The 23,633-nt window shown below is 35.8% G+C and overlaps 1 protein-coding gene across 13 annotated transcripts; it reads left to right on the top strand.

The window, feature by feature from the left end:
- The first annotated feature begins 1,016 nt into the window (after nt 1-1,016).
- On the top strand, nt 1,017-20,132 carry nup58 (nucleoporin 58). Of its 13 annotated transcripts, none has more exons than XM_073940202.1 (15): nt 1,017-1,375; nt 2,697-2,860; nt 2,979-3,008; nt 4,021-4,293; nt 4,411-4,573; nt 4,652-4,717; nt 6,421-6,595; nt 6,681-6,760; nt 6,846-6,964; nt 7,048-7,130; nt 8,134-8,335; nt 15,592-15,675; nt 16,799-16,894; nt 19,398-19,606; nt 19,709-20,132. In XM_073940202.1, exons 1-14 carry the CDS (start codon nt 1,281-1,283, stop codon nt 19,565-19,567), a joined length of 1,800 nt encoding a protein of 599 aa, XP_073796303.1. In that variant the 5' UTR covers nt 1,017-1,280; the 3' UTR covers nt 19,568-19,606; nt 19,709-20,132. The 13 variants fall into 13 exon arrangements, with proteins under 13 accessions (XP_073796303.1, XP_073796302.1, XP_073796305.1 ...); XM_073940201.1 differs by having other exon boundaries at nt 2,976-3,008; XM_073940204.1 differs by lacking the exon at nt 16,799-16,894.
- Nucleotides 20,133-23,633: the final 3,501 nt, after the last annotated feature.

Raw genomic sequence — 23,633 nt, 5'->3', positions numbered from 1 at the left:
GTTTTGTTTATGTGATGGCTTTATATTTAAATTAATGTATATCTGACATGTATGGTGGACGAAACCTGCAAAAGCAATACATAAATACATAAATATGCATATATATCAATAAATGAGAAAAATTAATTAAGAAAATCCTACTTAAAATAAATCGATAAATAAATAAATATGCAAATAAAAAAATTTATCTTTTTATAAAATTCACAAATTCCTGTATGATTAAATATGTAAATAATAATAATGTGGGCTGGTAAATAATAAAATAAAATAACACGAATGTTGGAGGAATAAAAAAAATGCAATATCGAAAAGTTGATACCCCCTTTTTTAAAACCTTTATTCAGTATTTAGAGAGGCTGTCTGTCATTCATTAGAAGGTGGTCTTTATGCCATCATTGGTTGATCATTAGAAAAATTTTGCATTTGATTTTTTTTACTGGCTTCTGATGAATGACAGACAGCCTCTCATTACCATGTTGACCTGTATAAAGGTTGAAAGGGGGGTAATAAATCAACTTGTTGCATCTTTTTTATTCCTCCAACATTCGTGTAATTTATGCAATTATTTACTTGTCAGCACTATTCATTATTTTATATTAAATATATTTATTTATGCAGGTATTTGTGGATTTTATACATGTATTTTTTCATTTTTTTGCATGTTTGTTTATTTATTGATTTATTTATGCAGGAATTTCCGGATTTATTTACTCATTTATTGATATATTTGCGTATTTATTGATTTATTGTTTTTGCAGGTTTCGTCCTCCATCGACATGTCTCAGTCAGTTTGTGAAAGATTATGTTGGAATTGAGTTTGGCCTAAATTATTATGTTTTTGAAAGGCAAAAAAAATTATGAGAGAGAGAGAGAGAGAGAGAGAGAGAGAGAGAGAGAGAGAGAGAGAGAGAGAGAGAGAGAGAGAGATGTGAACTTGGAACATGGCATGGACCTTCCAAACCTGTAGGTGGCAATGTGGATGAACAAACAATGTTTGAATTTTACAGAGAGGAAACAGACGAAGAGGACATTGTGCGCGCAAAGCATTGAGCTGCAATATTTTCAATGCCTTGAAACGGATTTTAGTTATTTTAAAAACACTGAATTAGACCCCTGTTTCGTCGTTTAAAGTTGTTCGTTCAAATTTTCTTCATACCGTCCAGAATTTCGCGGCAGCTGCTTTTATTTTGCACCTTATGTCGTAAGCAGTGTGTTTCGGGCCTCCACGAGGTCACACCCGCTTGATTCTGATTGTCAAGTTTTGCAGATTTAAGTCCAGAATGTCTAGCTTTAACTTCGGCACAACTACCCTCGGGACCACCGGAGCACCAGCAGCAGCTGGAGGAGGAGGGTTTTCATTTGGAGCTGCGACCAGGTATGAGGACGAATTCAATTAATGTTTTTTTTGTACAAGTCGACGCTTTTCACAATAATTATTGTTTCAAAGCAGCTCCACAAAAAGCGCATATTATTGCATTACGATTACATTCAGAAAAGTTAAGGTTATTAGTTACCATAATTTTATTTGTTACTATTAACTTTAACTAATTAACCAGTAAATAATAGCTTTTAACTGTTAAAGTTATATATAAACATAGTTAACCTACAGTTATTTACTATATAGGTGCTGCATATGTGTACATGTTTAATGTTGCGTTTTGTTTTAATAAGTCTAAAAACTAGCTCAACATCATAGCCTGAAGTTATTGGTTCGTAACATTGCGTTGTATTTCTGGCTTTTTTGTTTCACTTTAGCTCTTTCAATGGTTACCTAAGTATTAACTAAATGTGTGTTGGTAATTAAAGCCTAATTTGGTATTGTCATTTTTTTGTAGAATTTAAGATTCAATTCACTTTCAGTGTTTGACAAAAGTGCACACTATTGTCCACAATTTAAAAATCAATTCATGTTTATTTATATACAGTGTTTTCTACAATGTAGATTGTGTCAGAGCAGCTTAACATAGTTCTAGCAATGTCCAGTTTTCAGAGTTTAAGTTTATTTTAGTTCAGTGTGGTTTAAATTTCACTGCTGAAAGTTCAAACACTGTGAAGCAAATCCACCGAAGCACAAGTCTCAAACCAAGCTAGCCAGTGGCCACAGTGGCGAGGAAAAAAACCTCACCAATTGACGAAGTGAGGGGGGGAGAGAACCTTGAGAGAAACCAGGACCTATTGGGCATGACTATTATTCTTTTGGCCAAACTTCCTGTGTGGACCTCGAGACTGGAGAAGCTGCAGGTGTGAGTAGGACACCAGCGGGAGGTCAGGCTACCCCACAGGATCAATTCGGGAACTCGTTTCTCACTGGTTTTTCAGAGATCAGTCTCATGCACTCCATTCATTATCCATGGCATCAGCTCGGGATATGGCCCGGTCCAGGATTATGGATACCTTGGGATCATCTCTTCACATGTCTTGAATGGCATTAATGACGCTGCATAATCTCTAGGGGCCTCAAAATTAGTATCCTTAGGTGGAAATAGAGACTTAAGAAAATGATTAGCATAGCTGCTGTTCATATTGTATTTAAACAAGATTCAAAAAGTGTTACAAATGAAAATAGCAGTGTAAAATGTATATTTGTGTGTTGTTAGTGAATTGTTTATTGTTTTAAGGTTCAGATATTTTTCTGTATTGTTATATAATAATTTTAGTAATATATATTTGTTTCATGTTTTTAATGTCTATTCCAGCACACCTGCTGCAGGCACAGGTGGATTCTCATTTGGAGGTTTCGGGGCACAGACCTCCACACCGGCACCCGCCACCACCAGTACCACCTCCACATTGGGATTTGGGACCAGTTTATTTGCACAGAAACCAACAACTGGATTCAGCTTGAGTACACCTGCCTCAGGTTCCTGACTGCTCTTATGTCGAAAACACTCCTTAATTTAGCATTTTGATAGAGTAATAATAAAATTGTTGTGGTTAATTCTCATTTTTGATTTATCATCTGATAACATTTTCAGCAGCTGCTGCATCCACAAGTGGCCTTTCGTTAGGTAAGCAATAAAAAACAATTTAACTTTCATTTGATTGTCCTGTTTAGTTCAAATGGTTATAAGCTTTTGCAATTTTTATTTGGTGCAAGAAACCAAGATGGGACATCCCATCTTTGAACATTTTTTTAATGTGAACAGAGTTTTAAGATTTAATGAATTTACATGTTTAAAATGACTTTACCTCACTTAACCAGGTTTTCCTAGACTCTGATTCTTTCTTTTGTCTTGTTTTGTTGTTTTATAATGCTTTAACAGTTGTTTGGACTAATTTATAATTATTTTACATGGTCTCAAATTACATAAATGGGTAATAAGATTTAGGATTTTATTTTATGTATTAGTGTTATCACACTGTATTACTGTAATTTGATACCAATCAGTACTGAAATTTAAAAAACCTCCCTTTCACATTTGAGCGCATTCTTAAACAGCGCTGATTTGCCATTGTGTTTATCTGTGCTCAACAGAAATGACTATGATCGGCTGTAAAGGTCATCAGTTCACCGAACTCATTGCTGTTTACTGAGTGTAAACACTGAGTGTAAAGCCGCAAATAGCAGCTGGTTTGTTTTAAGCTGGCATACGAGCGATCTTTATGGCTTTAAAATTCTTCAGTGTCCCTGTATCTGTGGTCACACTCAGTAAACAACAGCGAATTTAGTGAACTGATGACCTTCACGGCCAATCACAGTCATTTCTGTTGAGCTCGTGAACCCAATGGCAAATCAGCGTTGTTGTAAGAACAAGCCCAAATGTTAAAGGAAAATAGACTTTTTTTACATTTCCGTTACGAATTCCAATATTTTGAAGACACTATTATGTGTTATTTACTGCCGTTGATGTCTTTCTATTGGTATAATAGAGAAGTATTTATAAATATTTATATAAATGTAAATATTTAAATAATTATATAAATATGTATATTTATAAAATACTTTTTGATTTTGTTTTGCCCTGAATTCAGCTTATCTGAAAGCCAATTCAAAACTCTTGTCTTTTTGCCTGTTCATAGGGAGTCTTACCACCTCGACCGCTGCTTCCACTGGCTTCAGTTTGGGCTTTGGAAAGCCAGCGGCCTCAGCTACACCTTTCTCTCTAACCACCACCACCGCCTCTGCACCTGCGGCAACAGGCCTCTCTCTGGGATCCGTCCTCACCTCCACAGTTCCTCAGACCAGCTCCACTGGCTTTTCCCTCAACTTAGGAGCAGCAGCAGCCACTTCCTCTGCTCCTGCATCAGGTTTCTCCTTTGGATCAAGTCTTTTCTCCAACCCCACTCTTACAGGTCAGCCTTTTTTTCCTTTGTGATAGTTGAATTCATTTTAACTTGTCATTAATTTATGCATGGATTAACTAGTGATTAATTGACTTGTGTTTTTGCTTATTTTAATGTGTGTTTCAGGTTTGGGACAGTCCACTTTAGGTGGACCTTTGAGTCTGGGCGGTTTAGTCTCTACCTCTGTCGCAACCACCTCAGCTCCTGCTCCCAGTCTCGGCCTGGGTGGAGTAGACTTCAGTACTTCCTCTGAAAAGAACACAGACAAGTTGTCCAGCACCAGACCTGAGTAAGAACCACACCACTGTTACCTCTGACTCGTTAGTGTTTATTGTATTTGTTCTTACTCTTATGTTAATGTCTACAGGGACAGTAAAGCCCTTAAAGATGAAAACCTGCCAGCTCCGATCTGTCAAGATGTGGACAATTTTCAGTAAGTGAACAACTTTCAGCATTAGGGTGGAGCAGTAACCTGTGAAGCTAATTCATTACTAGACAAAATTAGGTCTTGCCCATATTAAGGGGTGTGCAATATTTATCATCAACAATAATAGTTGTTATTTTAATTTGCAAGCTGACATGGGGTCAAAAAAATACATTCACATTTTTAGAATTAATTATCATTTATTGTGTGATGAAGCTAATTAACTGCTGTGAATGACACTATAATTCAATTAGTGAAAACCAAAAAATACCCCTATATAGTTATTGGGTTTTTAATGGCATGTTGTAATGGCGTACAAGCCAGAATTGCCATTTTCAGGAACATCCAACGCATGAGCTTGAACAAAAATGTTAAGTCAATTTTATTCAGTAGTTAAGCAGAAAAATATGCTAATTAGGCATGGAATGATTATCGGTTTCAAGGTTTAGAGCAGTTTGGGAAAAGTCAAGGTTTTAAAACCACAAAAATTTTATGTTATACCATTCCTATGGTATATGAAAGTTTTTTTTTTTTTAGTTTTTTTTTTAGCATGTTTGTTATGACACCCTACTGGTCAGCTTATTGATTCAGCAAACATCTGAAAAACAAATCTTTTATAAACCAACATCTAAGTATGCTATAGACCTGAACACTGCAGTGGCTTACTGTACTGTTAGGGCTTGGCGATATGGCAAAAATGCAGTCTTGATAATTGTTTTCCATATTGAACAATAGCGATATATATTTCGATACAAGTTGTTAATGCTTCCAGATTTAAGAGAGTACCCCAACAATGACTGAAGCTGCAAAACTAGAGGGTCCATTAAATGGCATAATTTTTCAGCCAATACATTTTCGGTGTGCAAAAATTCGTTACATCTCTAATATCAACACACTTTTAGATTCCCATTGTTCCATGTTTCTGCTGTGTGATTGGCTCTTAGATCAATATAGAGTAAAAAGTCCAGAACTTATTGTTATGGACAATTTATCACGATTCGATAAAATATCGATTATCTGCCCATAGCTACTTATTGTATATGCAAAGAACAGAAGTCAATAATTTATTTTAATTATTTAGCCTAACATGTTTCCTGTTCAAAATATTTGAAATGTTTCTTAAAATACAATATATTGTTCAATAAGGGAAATGTGTGTTTTTTTTTTCACCCATACAGATAAAAAAAGGCATTTTGTAGAGCAGTAATCACGATACCGTGAAACCATGATATTTTTATCCAAGGTTGTCATACTGTCAAAATCTTACACCGACCCTTTCCTTAATGATAATATTGAGTTACTTTACAGACACAATATTAAATCCTTTTTTTCAGTCTTGCCAATAAAGGGTGGATATAATCAAAGCCATAGAAGAACCCTTGTGCGTCTCATTTGTTTTTAAACAAAAATTTGAGTCAGTGATTTAATGATTGGCTGCATCACAAACACTGTAGTTGGTGAAAAGCAGTATTTGACAAAGAATTATGTTAGAATCGAAAAGATTGTGATAAATATACTAGTGACACCTTTGTTAATGAAGAAAATCCAGGTTATGTTCAAATTTGTTCCTACTCTTCTATTGTTTTTTTTTTGTGGTTACAAAGTGATTATCCAAAATAATTATATAATCCATGTGCAAATTAATTAAAATGTGAATGTATCAGATGTCTTTTTTTTGTCTTTGACTAACTACGTGCCTGATTTTACCATAGGAAATTTGTCAAGGAACAGAAGCAAGTCCAGGAGGAGATTAGCAGAATGTCCTCTAAACCCATTCTCAAAGTTCAAGAGGACATCAAGATGCTCAGACAGCTCCTGTCCGTCTGTGCCAGCGGGCTGCAGAGAAATTCCCTCTCCATAGATAAATTAAAGCTGGAAACTTCTCAGGTAAGACCAAACATGTCTTTTGGACCATCTTCATTACTTCCCAGAGTATTGTTCAGTCTTGTAATCTGTCTTTTTTTTCATTCAGGAATTGAAAAATGCTGATATTGCGCTTCGCACCCAGAAGACCCCGCCTGGACTCCAACATGAAAACACAGCACCATCAGAGTGAGTGTGAACTTGTGCGCTATTACTTCCATTTAAAGCAGTTAGTAATTGATGGCACTAATGTGCACTCCATCTTTCCTTCCAGCTATTTCCGGGCACTGGTGGAGCAGTTTGAGGTGCAGTTACAGCAGTACCGTCAGCAGATTGAAGAACTGGAGAATCATCTGACCACTCAGGGCAGTGGCTCCCACATCACCCCTCAAGGTTTGTTATACCAGACTGAACAAAGCACTGTCATGTGTTAGCTCTGATATCCACTTAACTTTATGATATCCTCTGTCATGTAGATTTGTCGATGGCTATGCAGAAGCTATACCAGACATTTGTTGCGCTTGCTGCTCAGTTGCAGGGAGTTCATGAGAATGTTAAAGTAAGTTTTGAACTCATTTTTTGTTGCATTGTAAATGTTGTTGTTTTTTAATCCGTTATTAATGAGATTATAAATGAGAGTCAAATTAGGCATTGGCTGGTATAAGATTCTGACGGTATGATAATCTTGGATAAAAATATCACGGTGTTCAGCAGAACAAAAAAGTTCAACTGAATTTGAACAATAAATGCATTCGAGTATATTTTAATGCACTAAATCTTTAAATCAGGGGTGGCCAAACTTCGCCCTGGAGGGCCGGTGTCCTACAGATTACAGATACACCTGTAAAGATGTTTCTAGAAAGCTTTATAAGAGCTTGATTACCTAACCCAGGTGTGTCTGATTGGGGTTGGAACTGAACTTTGCAGGACACCGGCTCTCCAGGACTGAGTTTCGACACCCCATTTTAAATGATAAATATTTCTGACCTCAGTTTAAATGAACTGATGCATTAAGCACAATACATAAAAATTTCTTTATAAAATTAAGGAAAGTTTTATAAACAAATTTTGAGAGGATCACATGCTATGATTGACCACAGCTGGTCTTGCATCATCAATCACCAACCAACCAATCAGATGCATTCAAATGCATATAAATAGTTCACCTTTCTTACCTCTGTCATTCTCGTTTTTTTGACAAAACCTCCCTTCTACCTTGTGTACATCCTAATCCAATAGCAAGGAAGTTCTCAAGACCTACCTAAGCTCAAACTCCCTTCTCTCCCTCCTGTCTAAATGGACAGCTTGCCAAATATGCTTTAACTTATTCAAGCATTAGCTAAGTGTGAACTCTTGAAAATAGAATTGGCGGTGCAGATGGTCTAGTGATCATTGTGCTGTAGCAAAACTGCTCTGAGGTTTCAACACATGGGCCTTTCCTGATCCTGACTTCCCTCTCTCTTCTACTTCAATTTCTGCCAATATGCTGTCCTCTCAAAGCAAAAAAAAAAAAAAAAAACGGTAGTATTGTAATTAAACTAATGTTTTTTTGTTCTCTGCAGACTCTAAAGCATCAGTACCTGGGCTACAGACGAGCCTTCCTAGAGGACTCCACTGACATCTTCGAGTCGAAACGTGTTGCTGGCAAGAAATGGCAGAGTTCTCCGCGTGTCACCACAGGCCCCGCCCCCTTCGGCAGCGTTCCCAATGCAGCGGCCGTAGCCATGGCTGCCACTCTCACTCAGCAGCAGCAGCCGGCTCCAGGTCTGACCGCCTTCAAGTTCTAGACCTCTTGACTGATAGATATAAGGAATAGAAAGAACGAGGGGAGGGGGAACGGTGGAGAAAGGCAGATAGAGCTAAATAATTCAAAAATAAACCGTAAATTCAGTCAGTGCCATGTCTGTTTTTTTTTGTTTTATTTTTTGATATGGAGCAACAGGGTTCTTTTAATACACATCGTGTGCCAACTAGTGTGTGGTGAGATTTTTTTTAGACGCTGACTGTCCTGCCTGACTTCCATTTTTGTTCTAATTTCTTTTGTTTTGTCAAGAAAGCAATTGCATCATATGCTTTTCTTTTATATAGATATAGCTCACAAGTTTTAATCAAGGGCACATTCCATATCTTAATGAGACAGTCTGTTTGTGCTGTATATGGGTGGACTTCGCTCTTGAGTGGCAGAGAATATTGTGTTTATAGATAGGGTTTGGTCTCAGTTATTTTATTTTTTATTTTTTCTCAACAGCACTATTGTAGCCATCACTACACTAAGTAGCCACTCTGTAGAGTAAATCACACCTGAAACACAGATTTAAATGCTTTGACATTAATTTCCAGTTTGTAACATTATCTACTAAATCTAAATTTCTTCATGGTGGATATGAAAATTGATCATGTGAAGTGCCAACATACACTTTTCTGCCAGCAAAACCATGGTGGCTGAGGCTTTTTGAGCAATATGTTTGTTTTTAGTGGTGGTGATCTAAAAAATAGGTTAAATACTGCTGATGAAGTGAATGTGGAGAAGCGATTGTCACTTTTCAGGACAGGAACACATTTAGTTATTCCATATTTTTTTTCAGATGGTGACGCTAGGGTTGGGTACAGAATATGTAACTGGTATGGACTGGACTGAATCAGCATAAGAATTTTAGTGCCTAATTTCAGTGCCATTGGTGTTGTGACAAGAACGTAAGAAGCATCAAGGGGTACATCAAAGGCACATAGATGCGTGTTGTGCCACACCATCTCTAAATATTTAATTCTAAACAACTCTGAGAGTTACGGACCCCATTGGCGATATTTAGGTGTTTGTTCTTTTAGCTTAGGAAATGCATCCGCGCATACAGTAAGCGAGTAGTGACTCCCTTCAGAGTCATCAACACGCATGATCGCGTTTATCAAATGTGCTTAAACTAAGCGTCTAAAGTATGGCTATATTTTACAAGCAAGGATTCTGACACAGCAACACGAAGCAGATGCTTTACAAAAGTTCCACGCAAAGGGGGAAACACGTCAAACTTAATGAAACATTTGAGGCTACATGAACTCAATTTGAAGGCAGAGGAATGCACTGTTTTGAAAGCTTGCGACATCATCTGGCGCTTTCAAGGAGTACATTTACATGGACGCCAATACTCTGATTTTAATATGATTAAGACAATACATTGAGTAAAAGGTATACCATGTAAACTGATTTTTGATTACCTTAAAGGACCACAGGCACCCGCGTCACGAAATTCAGATTTTTTTTTTTTTCGTTCCATTCGGCTTATGGTATCAAATTACATTAAAAAAACACTTCCACCAGTCATTGCATCATGTTCTCATTCAATACCTCAGCTTGTCACGGGGCATGAACAATATGTTGCTGAATGAAAGTGAAACTGCCGAACTGCAGTTAAAGTCGAAAAGTTCAAAAATAAAACACCCGAAATTCGTGAAACTTTGCAGGAAATATGGATATCGTGGTGATGCAATGTTAATTAGTCTATGTGATATTATATGTAAAACAGGATCATGAAAAAAACATTCAAAAAGCAAGTCATGTAATCAACTTAATAAAATTATTCTCTTATTCAGATTAAGGCAAACCATTAGATTTCTGATGTCCATGTAAACATAGTGACAAGCCCCAAGCCTAGAAAAAAAGATGTTACCTGATTTTAATGACAGCCTTTTCAAAAGTTAGTTGTAAGCTAATGTTATGTTAATTGCATAATGCAAATCTTGCATTTATGCTAACAAACTAATGATAACATTAAAATTAAATTGCATTAATATATTTCCTATATAAAATATGAATAGATTTATACTTTAATTATATTGTTTAATTAAAATGATAAAAGTGCCAGATAAAAGATTTTTCTTGAGTTATCCACCATAATTTTGTGGCTCAAATGTATCAGTTCAGGCACTGTTTTGGCATCGTTTTAAAAATACCGATTTAGCACCGGTATCGAAATAACCCCAAATGACACCCAACCCTAGATGGTGCCCTTCGTTGATTGTATACTAAACCGACTATTGTTGAATAGTTTTCATAGTCGCTTGTTTTAAAAGAGGACAGAACAAGCAATTCTGTCATTTATTTATCCTCCACTTGTTCCAGTGTTCTCTGTTTGACATAAAAGAAAATATTTTTTGAAGAATGTTAAAAACCGGTAGCTATTGTCATCTTTCTCATCCACGTTCCTGGGGGACCATCAGCACTGTATTTTTTGGATGTCGCCTTTGTTACACCCATTACAGGTCTTTCAGTCTCTGCTAATGAGCTGATGATCTGAATCAGTTGTGTTTAGCTGAGACAAGGATGATCTGCAAAGCTGGCGGTCCTTCAGGAACGTGGTTGAGAAACACTACTCGAGATATATGTTAATAGTTAAACTTTTCCAACATTCCAAATTCACTTTTGTGTTTAAGGGTGCTTTCACACCTGCCCTATTTAGTTTGGTTGAATTGCACTTGAGTTAGTTTTCTCTCTTGGTGCGGTTCGTTTGAGCAGGTGTGAATGTAGCAATCGTACTCATGTGCGCACCAAAAGCAGACCAAAAAGGTGTACGGAGACCTTGAAGAGGTGGTCTCGATACGCTTTCAAATGAACTTTCATTTGTGATGAGAATATGGTCCGAACTAAAACAGACCCAACCGCAAAAAGTACTGCGACTTTATGGACTAATCCAGCTGCCGTAATCCGATGTGCTGTGTTTTATGGAATGTGGAGTAAAAAAATTAGTTGACAGCGCTTTACCAACAATTTTAAAACAAGAGAGAGGGAAAACATTACCTGATGGATCGTTGGTAATATTTCCAGAATATTTCAGACCATGTCGCAGTTTAGCTAAATTAATTCACGCTTCCTGAAGTGACTTGCAATGCGACTTCGCTGTTTGCAATGCATTAAAACATTTTCCAGCCGCTCTTCATTCTGAAAATATATGGTTTGTTTGAAGTGATGTATACAAACTATATAGTATACTATGACCGGGGATAAAATCAGCCAGCGCAGTCGTCCCTCCATTGTAAAAAGCAACATTTTGTGTCAGCCATTTTGTTTACTTGCAGGAGTTCCATTGGCATTTTCTCGCACATTAATTTTGAATAATCGAAAAGCAGTTTAGGAAATACGTTCAATAACATCTGGCCAATGAGTGATGTGGATTTTGTCAGATGACTGCATTTTGGTTCTTTTTAACTAGTTCAGACCAAAGCAATCAGTGTGGTGTAAACAGGACCCAAAGATTGCAGAAAAACGCTACAATGTATTATTTGTTGCCCATGGTCAGGACCATATGAACCAAACCACAGATGTGAAAGCACCCTAAGAGAAAAACTAAATTCATTATGGTGTGGGATCACTTGAGGATGAGTAATGTTGACTAGATTTTCAGTTCTGGGTGAGCTGTTAAATCTTTAATATATAAATATCAACAAATAATCTAGTCCATGATCATAAAAGTGGTAGTTCACCCAGAAATGGAAATCATCATTTTACTGACCCTCAAGTTTTTCAAAATGTAGTTATTGTACTGAACACAACAAAGAAAGATACGCATGTTGAAGAATGTAATATAGAAATATTACTAGGTCAACGAGAAGCAACTATTTATTGATTACAGAGATTCTTCCAAATTTAGACGGCATTAAAACAATGAGTATAAGTAAATTATTAATACTATTATAATTTTTTTTAATGATTTAATATATTTTTTGTTGTTAAACTTACTTTAAAGTAAATAGGAAATGTGCTTTGTAATATCTTGTTCTGTCAGAATAGCAATCAAGTTGACTAGGTTGTCGGCTTGTTTGGTCATTTTGATATTTCCAGGCTTTTATCATGCATCAAAATCATTACCACAGTAGTTGCTTGAGTGGCTTGATGGAAAGATGGTTTTTCAGACTGTTTTATTCTCCAATAGAAACATTCTCTTCCATTTTGTGGTTGCGATGATTTAAATGAACTGGATTGCAACAGGGTTTGCATGTGTAGAAATGTGAAGGGAGTGTGTGTGTGTGTGTGCTACTGATTAGGAGGCAAATTTACTGTATTTCATTGGACAGCTTAGTTAATATGAAACAATTTGTGCGTGTTTTTTATTCTTGATTTGAAGGTTTCTGTGCTTTGGTGGCACCCTCCATCTATATGTAACCATGGTTGCAATTGTGGTTTCCAGGGAGACTTGCTTGGCAATAATAGCAGGTCGGAGGTGTGGAAGATGGTGTTAGATGCTCCACTTCCCCTGGCACAGAATCCATTCACGCTTGTCGTCTTGTTCTGCGTTCTCAGTCTATAGAGAAGAAATCAAACGACAGTCGTGATTGACGTAGAATTAAGTCAACAAAAGGGCTTTATCAGTGTGATCTGTTAGCCGAAATCAAACTTGACTGTTTGTCATTCACATTTTGTTGTCTCATTTTTTTTTTTACAAATACAATTCTACAGTATATTTTGGAAATAGACTGTGCCATTGTGCCTAAGAAAGTCTAGGCGGTTGTGGGTGCTTTTGAATAACAAATTGTAAATAAGTAGTGTGCTAAATCAATAGCATGGCTTAATTAGTCGCACAGTAATGTGTGTGTGAGAGTGTGTGTATCAGCCCAAACACATGTGGCTATTACAGGACACTGCAGTGAAGTCTTTAAAAGATGATTATTTTAAACGGACACAAGATGTTGTTGTTTATTTTCTCGCTTTTATTTAAGGGCTACAGTGTTCAAGCCTTCTGTTTGAATGAACATGCTGCTTTCATGGGACTTTTGAGGGTCCAAAGTGAAGGATTGTGCCAAACTTCAGTATTCAGAAGTGCAGTTTTTGTAACTCTAGGCCTTTGGTGGCCCAAAGCTGCTGTTTCATGCTTAAAGTGATAGGTTTATCCAAAAATATTCAAGTTCTGTTAATTTTCTCACTCTACAGCCAGATTAGATGTTGATTATTTTTTCCTTCAGTGGAGCATTTAAGATTTTTAGTTGAAACTACAGTTGTTGGTGATGCATAAAATGCAAGTCAACATTTATCGTCACTATGAGAGTTAAAAAACATAGATGTTTGGGTTGGGCGATGTCGACCAATTTGGCATCGTACGATGTCTAATGTGAAACATTGCGATGGACAATGGCATCGTTGTTGAAGGCATCAGTGAATTAATTATTTATGAATAATTAATTAATTTATAATAAATTCATTATCTGTAGCCAAACTTTTCAACTAGCTGACCCCACATGGTCTTTGTTTTACCCATAACCAAATCATAAAAAAAGATAAGTGACGTTTATCACGTTTAACAACTATAGTGAGACGCGATCCAGTGGTACATCCTTGATAAACTGTCTGATGTGCAATGCTCTCTGGGGTTTTGTGCTCAAATCATCCGCTGACTGCTGGAGTTGAGACGCGCATACGCTGCAGCATGACGGAGTGAGTTTGTGTGTGTGTGGTCATGTGATGTGCGTTTTCAACGATATAGTGTGAAAGCAGGGCTTTTCAGAAATGTTAGATGAAAAGTTAGTGTGGACGTGGATCATTTTCATTCTAAAACGCTATTTTAAAACTAAGACGTAGGAGTGTAAATGGGGCCGTGTCTATTTTCCGTGAGCAGGTTGGGTGAAGCAAAAGATCGCGACACTATTTCAGCATCATGATGTCTATCGGCCATTGCAATGGATGATGGCATCGTCTATCGACCCAACCCTTTTAGAGGGAAAACAAAATGAAAACCCGTGGGTTTAAAATGGCATGAGTAAATTAACAGAAACTTTTCATGTTTGGCTGAAATATCTCTTTAAATCTACCTTTTGCTACTATGGCTGTTTTAATGCAAATAGTGGAGGTGATAATACCTTTTATAACACCTTTTCAATTGGGAACACAAGAAAGCAACACATCTGCTTTGTGGGAAAAATGAGAGTCAGATCAGTCAGGTTATGTTTCTGTTTTTTTCTGTGCACTTTCACTACAGGCCATTGCGAATCTCAGATCTTACAGGTTTTCTTTTGCTTTTATTCGCCAGTCTAATATATAAACAAATGAACTTTACTGCATGTCATGTTTTTAACAAATGCTTTTAGGAAGTCGTGGCTTTTGTGTGTTGGTACTTTTATCAAAGCTCTTACACAGGGTGTCTGTTTATAGACATGTCTGAATCATGGTATACGTTTCCATTCCTTGGAACACATATGGGGCTTATTGGGGGTTGTTTACAAATGATAACATAGTGAATTATATAATCTAACTTATAATTTTTTGACTTTTTTGTTTGTTTTTATTTAGACTATGCTTGTTGATGCATATGAAATGGTGTGCCTTTTGAATTAGATACAGCATTTAGTCCTAACCATTGTTTGAAATGCGTTTTTGGCACGGAGTGGCTTTACTCGTTTTGAACAGTGTAAATGCCATAGCTACTACTTAGGAATTGGTTTGTCCTCCACTGTTTGTCATGTTTAATGTAATTTGAATTGACAATAAATCAGTTTTCTAAAGAAAAGCCCTTGTCTTTGTTTCTTTTTGACTGACAAACCATTGATTTTTGTCAATGAATTGGATTAAAGACTGCATTGGAGATGTTGATTTATCGCATCTCTGAATTAAAAATTGATCAAATTTTAACCAGCTAAAAGGAAACGAGACAGGAGCACATTAGAACATTAAGTAACACGAGTTTAGAAAATAACTAACTTTTCTCACATAAATGATTTAATACATTAGTTAAAATAGAAACATTAATGTCACTTAAAGGTAAGAACAAAACTAGACTTAGTTAATATTATAAAACAAATACAGGTTTTTATTTTGTTGTTACTGTGCCTAGTTATTAATCCAACATCACAATAAGCAGAAAGATGTTAAGCTTTTAAAAAAACTCAACTTTTATTTAAGACTTTGATTTAAAAGATGCTTTCAAAGCATGTGCTTCTCTCACAGGACTGTTTGATCGATCTCATTATGCATATGCTAATTGATAATATGGATCTGACATAGGAGAGTAAGTTCCTCTACTCTCTTTTTTTTTTTGTCCCAGGACCACAGGCACCCTTGGGAGCCAGTTTTGGCACTCCCTTTTCCTCGGGTATTGGCTCTAGCATGGGCTCATCCAGCCTCGGAGGTACTTTCTGTAATAAAGCTCTCCTCTCCCTTTCCATATCTGCACTCTTAAGCTTTTTAGCCTCATTCTCAAAGGGATAGTTCACCCAAAAATCTGCTTTTTTTCGTTATATGCCTAGAAATCAACACTTTATAGAGAACATAATTGGTAAGCTTCAAAAATGTCTGTAAAAGCACTGTGAAATTGTTTTGTACAACTCATGAGCTGTGTTCTAAAGCTGCGTGATGGTGCTCACATTTATGAGAGCAACAAACCCAAACTGATGTCATTAATCATTGATAATAGTCTTTTTTTAATGAGCTGTAAACTCCCCAACTTGGAGTGGTTAAAGAGCCAGATCCGGTTCATTAACATTCAAAGAAGTAATTATTTACAATACAAGAACTGTTTGAACAGTTCATAATTTGGTTAATTTGTGAATCCCTGGAGGTCCAGATTCTACCATTTTTGTCTTTATTAATCTATTATTTGGCTTTGGAAGATTCTGGCAACAGTGTTCAGGTCAAGCAAAGTGCTTTTATTGTGATCCTTTTTGGAGCTTAATCATTTTATGTAAATTACTATATTGGAAAAAAGAAATTAATGGATTGGAATAGTGTTATTTTAGAATAATTGAAGATATTATTGTAGTTTTTATAATAATTTAAATTAGATTTGATTCTTAAGTTTGTAGTGCAGCATATTTAGCATAATGTTGTTTATTAACCTAAATGTTCATGTTGTTTATGAATCTGTAAAACCCAATGTTAGATAAATTTATAATATTTTTTGTTCAATGAACATTTTATTTAAAACAAAATAGTTGTAATACATGATTGTAGTTGATGTAATGCAAGTATATAGCCCTGATTTGGTGACTCATAAATGATGGCAGTTTTATTTCTTGAGTGAACCATTCTTTGTAGTAGTAATGCAGAGATAACTTGTCATTGGTTAGGTTATGTGTATGACAGTTATGTTCTTCACATTTCCTAAATCATTTTTTTCCTTCATGAATTTTTCTGAGTTACCCTCAGATTTAACTCATCACTCATTCCCCTATCCCCTGCCCCATGACTGAGTGGTCATTTCTAGTCCATATTTAGTCCCAACACCTAAATGCCCCCCCTCTGTCTCTCGGCAGCGTTTGGTAGCGGCCCTGGGTTCGGGGGTGTGGCGTCAGGAGGTTTGTCGTTCGGGTTTTCCTCTAGCAAGCCATCTGGAGGGAGCCTGAGCGCAGGTGTGTTTGTTAGCACCCTCCTCAATCTTACTAGCTTTCATCAACACTAACCATTACTAACAGCTCTCCTTTAAAGGCCCCGGTATACTTCAAGTGAAGTAATAGATAAACCTGGTGTGATTCCATGAAATCAGGAAAACAACAAAAAAAGTATGGTTTTTCTTTTCTGGAGTTGGAATAATTTGGCTCTTGAGCTGCTATTGGCTATGTAATAAGTGGGTGTGACTGAAGCTCTGCCTTTATTGACAAATTTATTTTACAGTTTGTTCTGTAAAGGTGAGATGCCTGAGTAAAACACCAAAAAGAGCTGCTTAATACAGTATATTATACTGTATAAAGGGGAATTGCAATCAAAACTGACACACTAGCTATGTTTCTATCCAAAAGTGTGAATTAACTTTGTGCAAAACTGGAATATCGCATTAAATACGTGCCAATAAAGCAGTGTTCCCATCTAACAAGTCAAAGCAAACAAAATTGTCACTTCCTGATTAACTGGCGCCAAATTTCAGCAGTGAAAATGGAATTTGCTGCAGTAGAACCTGCATGAATCTTCACTGACTTGCGCCTTAGAAGGCATTCCTGACACGCAGTGAATGCGCGGTGGCGTTTGAAGGTGTGAGAGGTGGAGCACTGACGCTCTTGATTCTGGAGGTCATTATTAATGTAATAACACTAATACTGAAACTTATAAGACATTTTAGAATGATCAAAACAACATTTCAGCTGTTTTACAATGTGCACAGCCTGCTGGTTTGTCCTTCCGCATACATTTTTATCATCACATGAGCTCTTATCACAAAATCGCATGACTTTTTTTTTTTAATGCGCATACTGAAATTTGTTCAGTAAAAGTGTTTCAATCTTAGTTTATGTGCATCTTTTCTTATCAAATAAAAAGTCTATCCTACTCTAAGCGCATATGTTTTTATGCGCTTTTAGAAAATGTATGCGCATCTTGGCATCTCTGTTTTGCGCATGTCCAAAATGCACATAAAAATAGGTGGATGGAAATGCAGCTAATGTGTCTCATTCACTAACCATATGTACTTGCAAAGTTATGTGTAAAATGTGTTTACAGACATTTTAATGAACAAATCATGATTAATCAAAACCTTTTTTGTAAAATTTATTCTAAACATATGAACTACAAAAAAATCCAAGAACAACATATAACACGTGTACCTGTAATCACGTTTGCCCAGACTATATAAACTTGAAGAACCCTGCATAAAATCAGTTAGGTTATTCACAGGGTAGATGCGAAAATACAAAAAACGTATGCAGTTATTACTGAATGAGACCCATTGTTTTTGTTTATTACTGTAAAACTGCTTGCTTTATGCTCTTTAACATTAAGAGAAAAGTGTAGAAGATATTTATTAATTCATTAATGTAGCTCTTAGCAGCACAGGCGGCTTCAGTACAGTACTGCTGTTATTATAAAGGTTCTCATTATTTGAATTTGTCATCAATAGCTTTGTGTTTTGATTAAAAATTTAATTTGTGTATTTTTATAAACTACTGATGATGTTTCTGTAGGACTTCAAATTGGAATATCAGCTGTCTGCAGTAAATGACACCAGGGCGATACAAATTTCCATGTTTTCGGTTTTTAAATTTATATACAGATGAGGGCAAAACTATTAGCCATCCTGTGATATATTTATTTAAAATATTTCCCTATTAATATTAAATGGAGCAAGGATATTTTTTATAGTGTTTCCTATAATATTTTTTTTTATTTTGGAGAGTCTTGTTTGTTTATTTGCCTAAAATAAAAGCGGTTTAACATTTATTTTTATTGTCTACAGAACAAACCACAATTCAATGATTTGCCTAATTACCCTAACTCACTAAGTTAACCTAATTAATCTAGTTAAGCCTTTGAATGACACTTAAAGCTGAATACTAGTGTCTTAAAAAATATCTATTAAAATATATTGTACTGTCATCATGGCAAAAATAAAAGAAATCGGTTATTAAAACTATTATGTTCTGAAATGTGTTGAAAAAAAAACTTCCCTCCGTTAAACATTACTTGTGGAAAAAATATAAAATATTTCAAATTTAACAAGAGGGCTAATAATTCTGACTTAAACTGTATATACATAAAGATTTTCTATATACGTGTCATTTTTTCACTCCACTATTATAAGTCTGAAGACATGTAATCGGTTACCCTTTGCAATTTGTGTAAATAAATGCTCTAAATAACCACTTTCTTGTATGACGTTTAGTTTATAGATTGGATATTGCTCCCAAAAGAAGATCAGGAAAATGTTCACCATGAGTATATCGGGCCTTTAAGAGTTTAAATCATTTCCCCCAAGAATGTTTAAGGGCACGTGCTGCATGCCATAGTGTTTGAAATGTAAAATTTGCAGTATTTGTTTGACAAATGCTGTCGCATGATTTGCTTAAATGCTCAGTATGGTTGGTCAGTAGAAATCCAAATTAAGAAAAAGCTTTTATTTTTCCCCTCTGCGTCTTTCTTTGTCAGGGTTTGGAACTTCGAACACGTCCGGCTTTAATTTCAGCAACCCAGGCATCAACGCTTCCGCCGGATTGACTTTTGGTGTTTCCAACACCCAGACTCCTGGTTTCGGGGCAGGAGGGCCACTGCTACAGCTCAAAAAGCCACCAGCCGGAAACAAGAGGGGCAAGAGATAAAACAGGATGCTGTTATGGGGTAAAGGGAAGCGTCACGAGGTAAAGATGATGTGTGTCTCAGATCTTTATTTTTATATATATATATCTGTCTGTACATATATATTTTCTCTGTTGGATTCCATTAAAAGGATTTCTTTTCAGTTCTCCCTTTTACCCTGGTGACTGTGCTGTTCTTTTGTTTACTGTTGTCCCTCGAAATGACATTCGATGTAATGGAGCATATTTTGTGACGCACAGAAGACCTGCGAAGGGATTTGCTCTCGGGTTTGAAGATACTCATGAAGTCAGTTTACCTGTGTGTTAGCTTGATTTTAAACCACATGCTCTCTGTGATTGTAAATGCGTCATCCCATCCTGTTAAGATGACCTGTGTACTTGGTTTTCTGGTTAATTGTACGAAATAGATGTCAACCTGTATGATGAGAATGTTACGTTTGTACACACCTTATTTGTTTCTGTCTTTTTTTGTTACAAAATAGTGAAAAGATTCTATACTTAAGCTTTGAGCAGACAAGTATTTTTCGACTTGAAAGAAGTGTTTGTTATTAAAAGAAGTGACTGATAATGTTTTGAGCTGCTTTTTTGTTAAAGACCTGAAAATATGTCTTCTAAATATTTAATAAGAATAGTCATTGTCATTTTTCTCCAGAAAATGACAGTTAGCTACTGTAGGGATATTTTAAAGTTTTAACTCAAAAATGGCCAGTTTGTTAAAGAAGAGCCAGAGATTTAATTAAAAATGAAAAGAACGTTTACTGAAGATAGTTTGCAGTTTCATCAGCAGAAGCCAGCTTCAACACTCGCAATGAGTTTGTAGGCCGCTCTGCTTACAATCTCAAAACATCAACAATTATGTTCATACGTAAAGTCATTAACTACGTCAAACATATAGGTGTTTTCTGATTGGTTATAACACAGACTTAGAAAATTTGCATGTGCGTGTGTACAATATCTCAAGCATACAAATGTCAGACAGCCACTTCAGAGCTGACCCCAGGCCTGTGAAATGATCCAAAAATAAATCGAACACACACACTCAAAGTACAATCTGTTTCTTACATTCAAAAATATAACTCCGTGGATGAACTGAATTTAATTGAGGGCAGGATTTCCATCCAAAAAAAAATTGTTTAGCACTAACTAAAATAAAATATTTAGCCCCAACTAAAAATATATATATATTGTTTTTTTAAATATATATTTATTTTTATATAAATATATATACTTGCACAACTAAATGCAATTGAGTTGGTCCAACATGATTTTGTTAAATTAAAGTTGAAATATATTTGTACTTTTATTTATCTTGAACTCAAAGGTCTGATAACATCATGTGTGTATATTATGTGTTGTGCATTTTGAACGTCTATTAGTTTTATTTGAAGTTATCCTAAATAAAGTAAAAGAGCCATTTAAAACATGTTTCTTGAGTTACATATACAGTTGATTGAGATTGATCTCAGAACTTACTTTAGGACAGTTATTGCTCACGGAGCAAAACTACAGTTTTGCTAATTAAGCTGTCAAAACCCAAAGCATGAGTGCTTCTGCAAGGTGGTAATCTCAAAACTCAAAGCATTACATTCAAATCTTTTAAATCTTCAAACTAAAGTGAAGGTTATTCTCTAAAGTTGCGGACACACTGAACTTTTCTCCCCATAGACTTCCATTCATATGCATGCGAACGTGTCAGACCGGAAACACTAGGTGAGTCGCGTTTCGCAGTCGTGCTGTGTTGGAACGTTCAAGCTTGGTGAACTCTGACCTGCGAAATCGCATCACTTGACTGTGTGAGACCAATTGAGGATAAAAACATGACCTCTCTGAATAAGAATTTAAATTATGGAGCAATCGCTCGCTTTTTTAAATGTCTAAATTTCTTGTTTAATCCCGCCCCTTTTCGTAGCACCGTACTACAGAATTTCGCAAGCTCAAACCCTAGTGTGACTGCGGCTTAAGTCTTTTTATTAACTTTAAACACCTAAGATTACTTTTATTGTCAACATTTCCTCTCTTAATTCAATCCCTCGCAAAGCATGCTGGGAACTACAAATCCCCTAACCAGGTAGTTGGATCAAAACAATTCCTTCATATTGTCTCAACACAAAACACTGATGGTTTACAAATTTAGTGGACTAAACATGAAGCAAATAAAGTGGCCAAAGAAATGACAAGAATCAAGTTCTTTCAGCTCTTTTTAAATTTTTGTTTTGAACAAGCCGCAGTAATCATGTTTTTGAGTGTACCCAAGGCAGAGTGTACTCTCAGCGGTCTCAAAGCTGGTTAGAAACTGAAACAATCTACATCTAAACTTGCAGCTTACATACAAAGGAATTAACTTAAAAAAAATTTAACACATAAAATGGCAATTCTGGGGTGGTCCCCCAGAAACGTGGTTGAGAAACACTGGCCTACATGACCTCTGACATGGCTGGGCCGATCCTGAGGAAACAAATCATTGGACACACAGAAAAAGCAATCACACACATTATTCCAGCCTTACTCTGTAATGAGATGACACTAAGGTCAGCATATAATCTAGGCTCTTAAACATTCAACTCTAATAATAAGCATAAAGACATAAGAAAGGGTATGTGTTACTGTTCTTGGAGCGGATGTCCATCAGAAAAATCAGTCCAATACAATAACAAATGTTTTTATTTGTTGAGATTAATAATGAGGGATAAAATCTAATATTTTCTAATTCATCTGAATTAAAAACATTGATATTGTGTTATTGTGTTATTTAAAATGTATGTAAACATGTCTAAAAACTCTTACATTTTGAAAAATAAATGTAATAAAAAAGTGGGGTGGTGCAGTAGGTATAGCGCTGTCACCTCACAGCAAGAAGGTCGCTGGTTTGAGTCCCGGCTGGGTCATATCTGTGTAGAGCTTGCATGTTCTCCCTGTGTTCTTGTGGCTTTTCTCCATGTGCTCATGTCTCCCCCAATTGTCCGTAGTGTATGTGAATCAGGGGTTGACTTAGTGATTTGGGAGGCTGTAAGCATTTCCAGGTATGAGGCCCTAGCATTAAAACTCAAAACACTCTTTCTCTATAGATATTTGTTTTCTCTCTAGATTCAGTTTTTTTTTTTTTTTAATAAACTGCATGTTAAAAATGTATTTTAAGTGAGACCTTCAGAATTAAAAATGAAATACTATATATTTGTAAATAAAAAGTACGCTCACAAACTATGTAAAGTTAATTAGCCATGCATACTTGTGATTAAATGTTAATATTTGCATGTGCAGTGAGGAAGGAGTGTTCCACTATTCATGGGGCCCCCTGGTTTAGAAAAGAATAATGTTAAAATCTTAATAGTTATAGACAGATTTTACAACATATGATAGAAAAAATATAAAATATCTTTATGATTAATATAGGCTTCTTGGCATTGATCGGGGCCCCCTATTTTCCCAGGGCCCTAAGTGTTTGCTTAACTCGCTATTGGTTAGGTCCGCCCCTGGAGAGAATGAGAGTGTATGAGTGTTTCCAAGTGATGGGTTGCAGCTGGAAGGGCATCTGCTGCATAAAACATATGCTGGATAAGTTGGCGGTTCATTCCGCTGTGGAGACCCCTGATGAATAAAGGGACTAAGCCAAAGGAATATAAATAAATGAAGGCAATTTAAATGTTCTGTTTTACACAGCCATATGCGCATTAGTTAAAAGGATGGAAAATAAAAATTACATTGTTATTTAAAGAAAATGTTCCCAAATACAAGTGGTAATTAAATATCACTTCGATATTTTTAAAGTATTAATGTATGTTACTATAATAATTATAATATTTAAACTGTCCATGATACTGTAAATACTATATATATATATATATATATATATATATATATATATATATATATATATATATATATATATATATATATATATATATATTCATGAGCTGCTCACGGTCAAAAGATCACAGTGCTGCAAGTCATTAAAAAACAAATCACTTCCTAAATACTTCGAATCGTACTATGATAAAAGTCTTCGCTGAATTAATTCAGTCTTCGCTGGAACTCTTCATTCGCCAGTACACCGGCGCACCCTTAGCAACGT

This window comes from Danio rerio, chromosome 24 (assembly GCF_049306965.1).
Source record: "Danio rerio strain Tuebingen ecotype United States chromosome 24, GRCz12tu, whole genome shotgun sequence".
NCBI lineage: Eukaryota > Metazoa > Chordata > Actinopteri > Cypriniformes > Danionidae > Danio > Danio rerio.
Note: the sequence above shows the minus strand (reverse complement) of the source record. Positions and strands in the feature narration are given on the sequence as shown.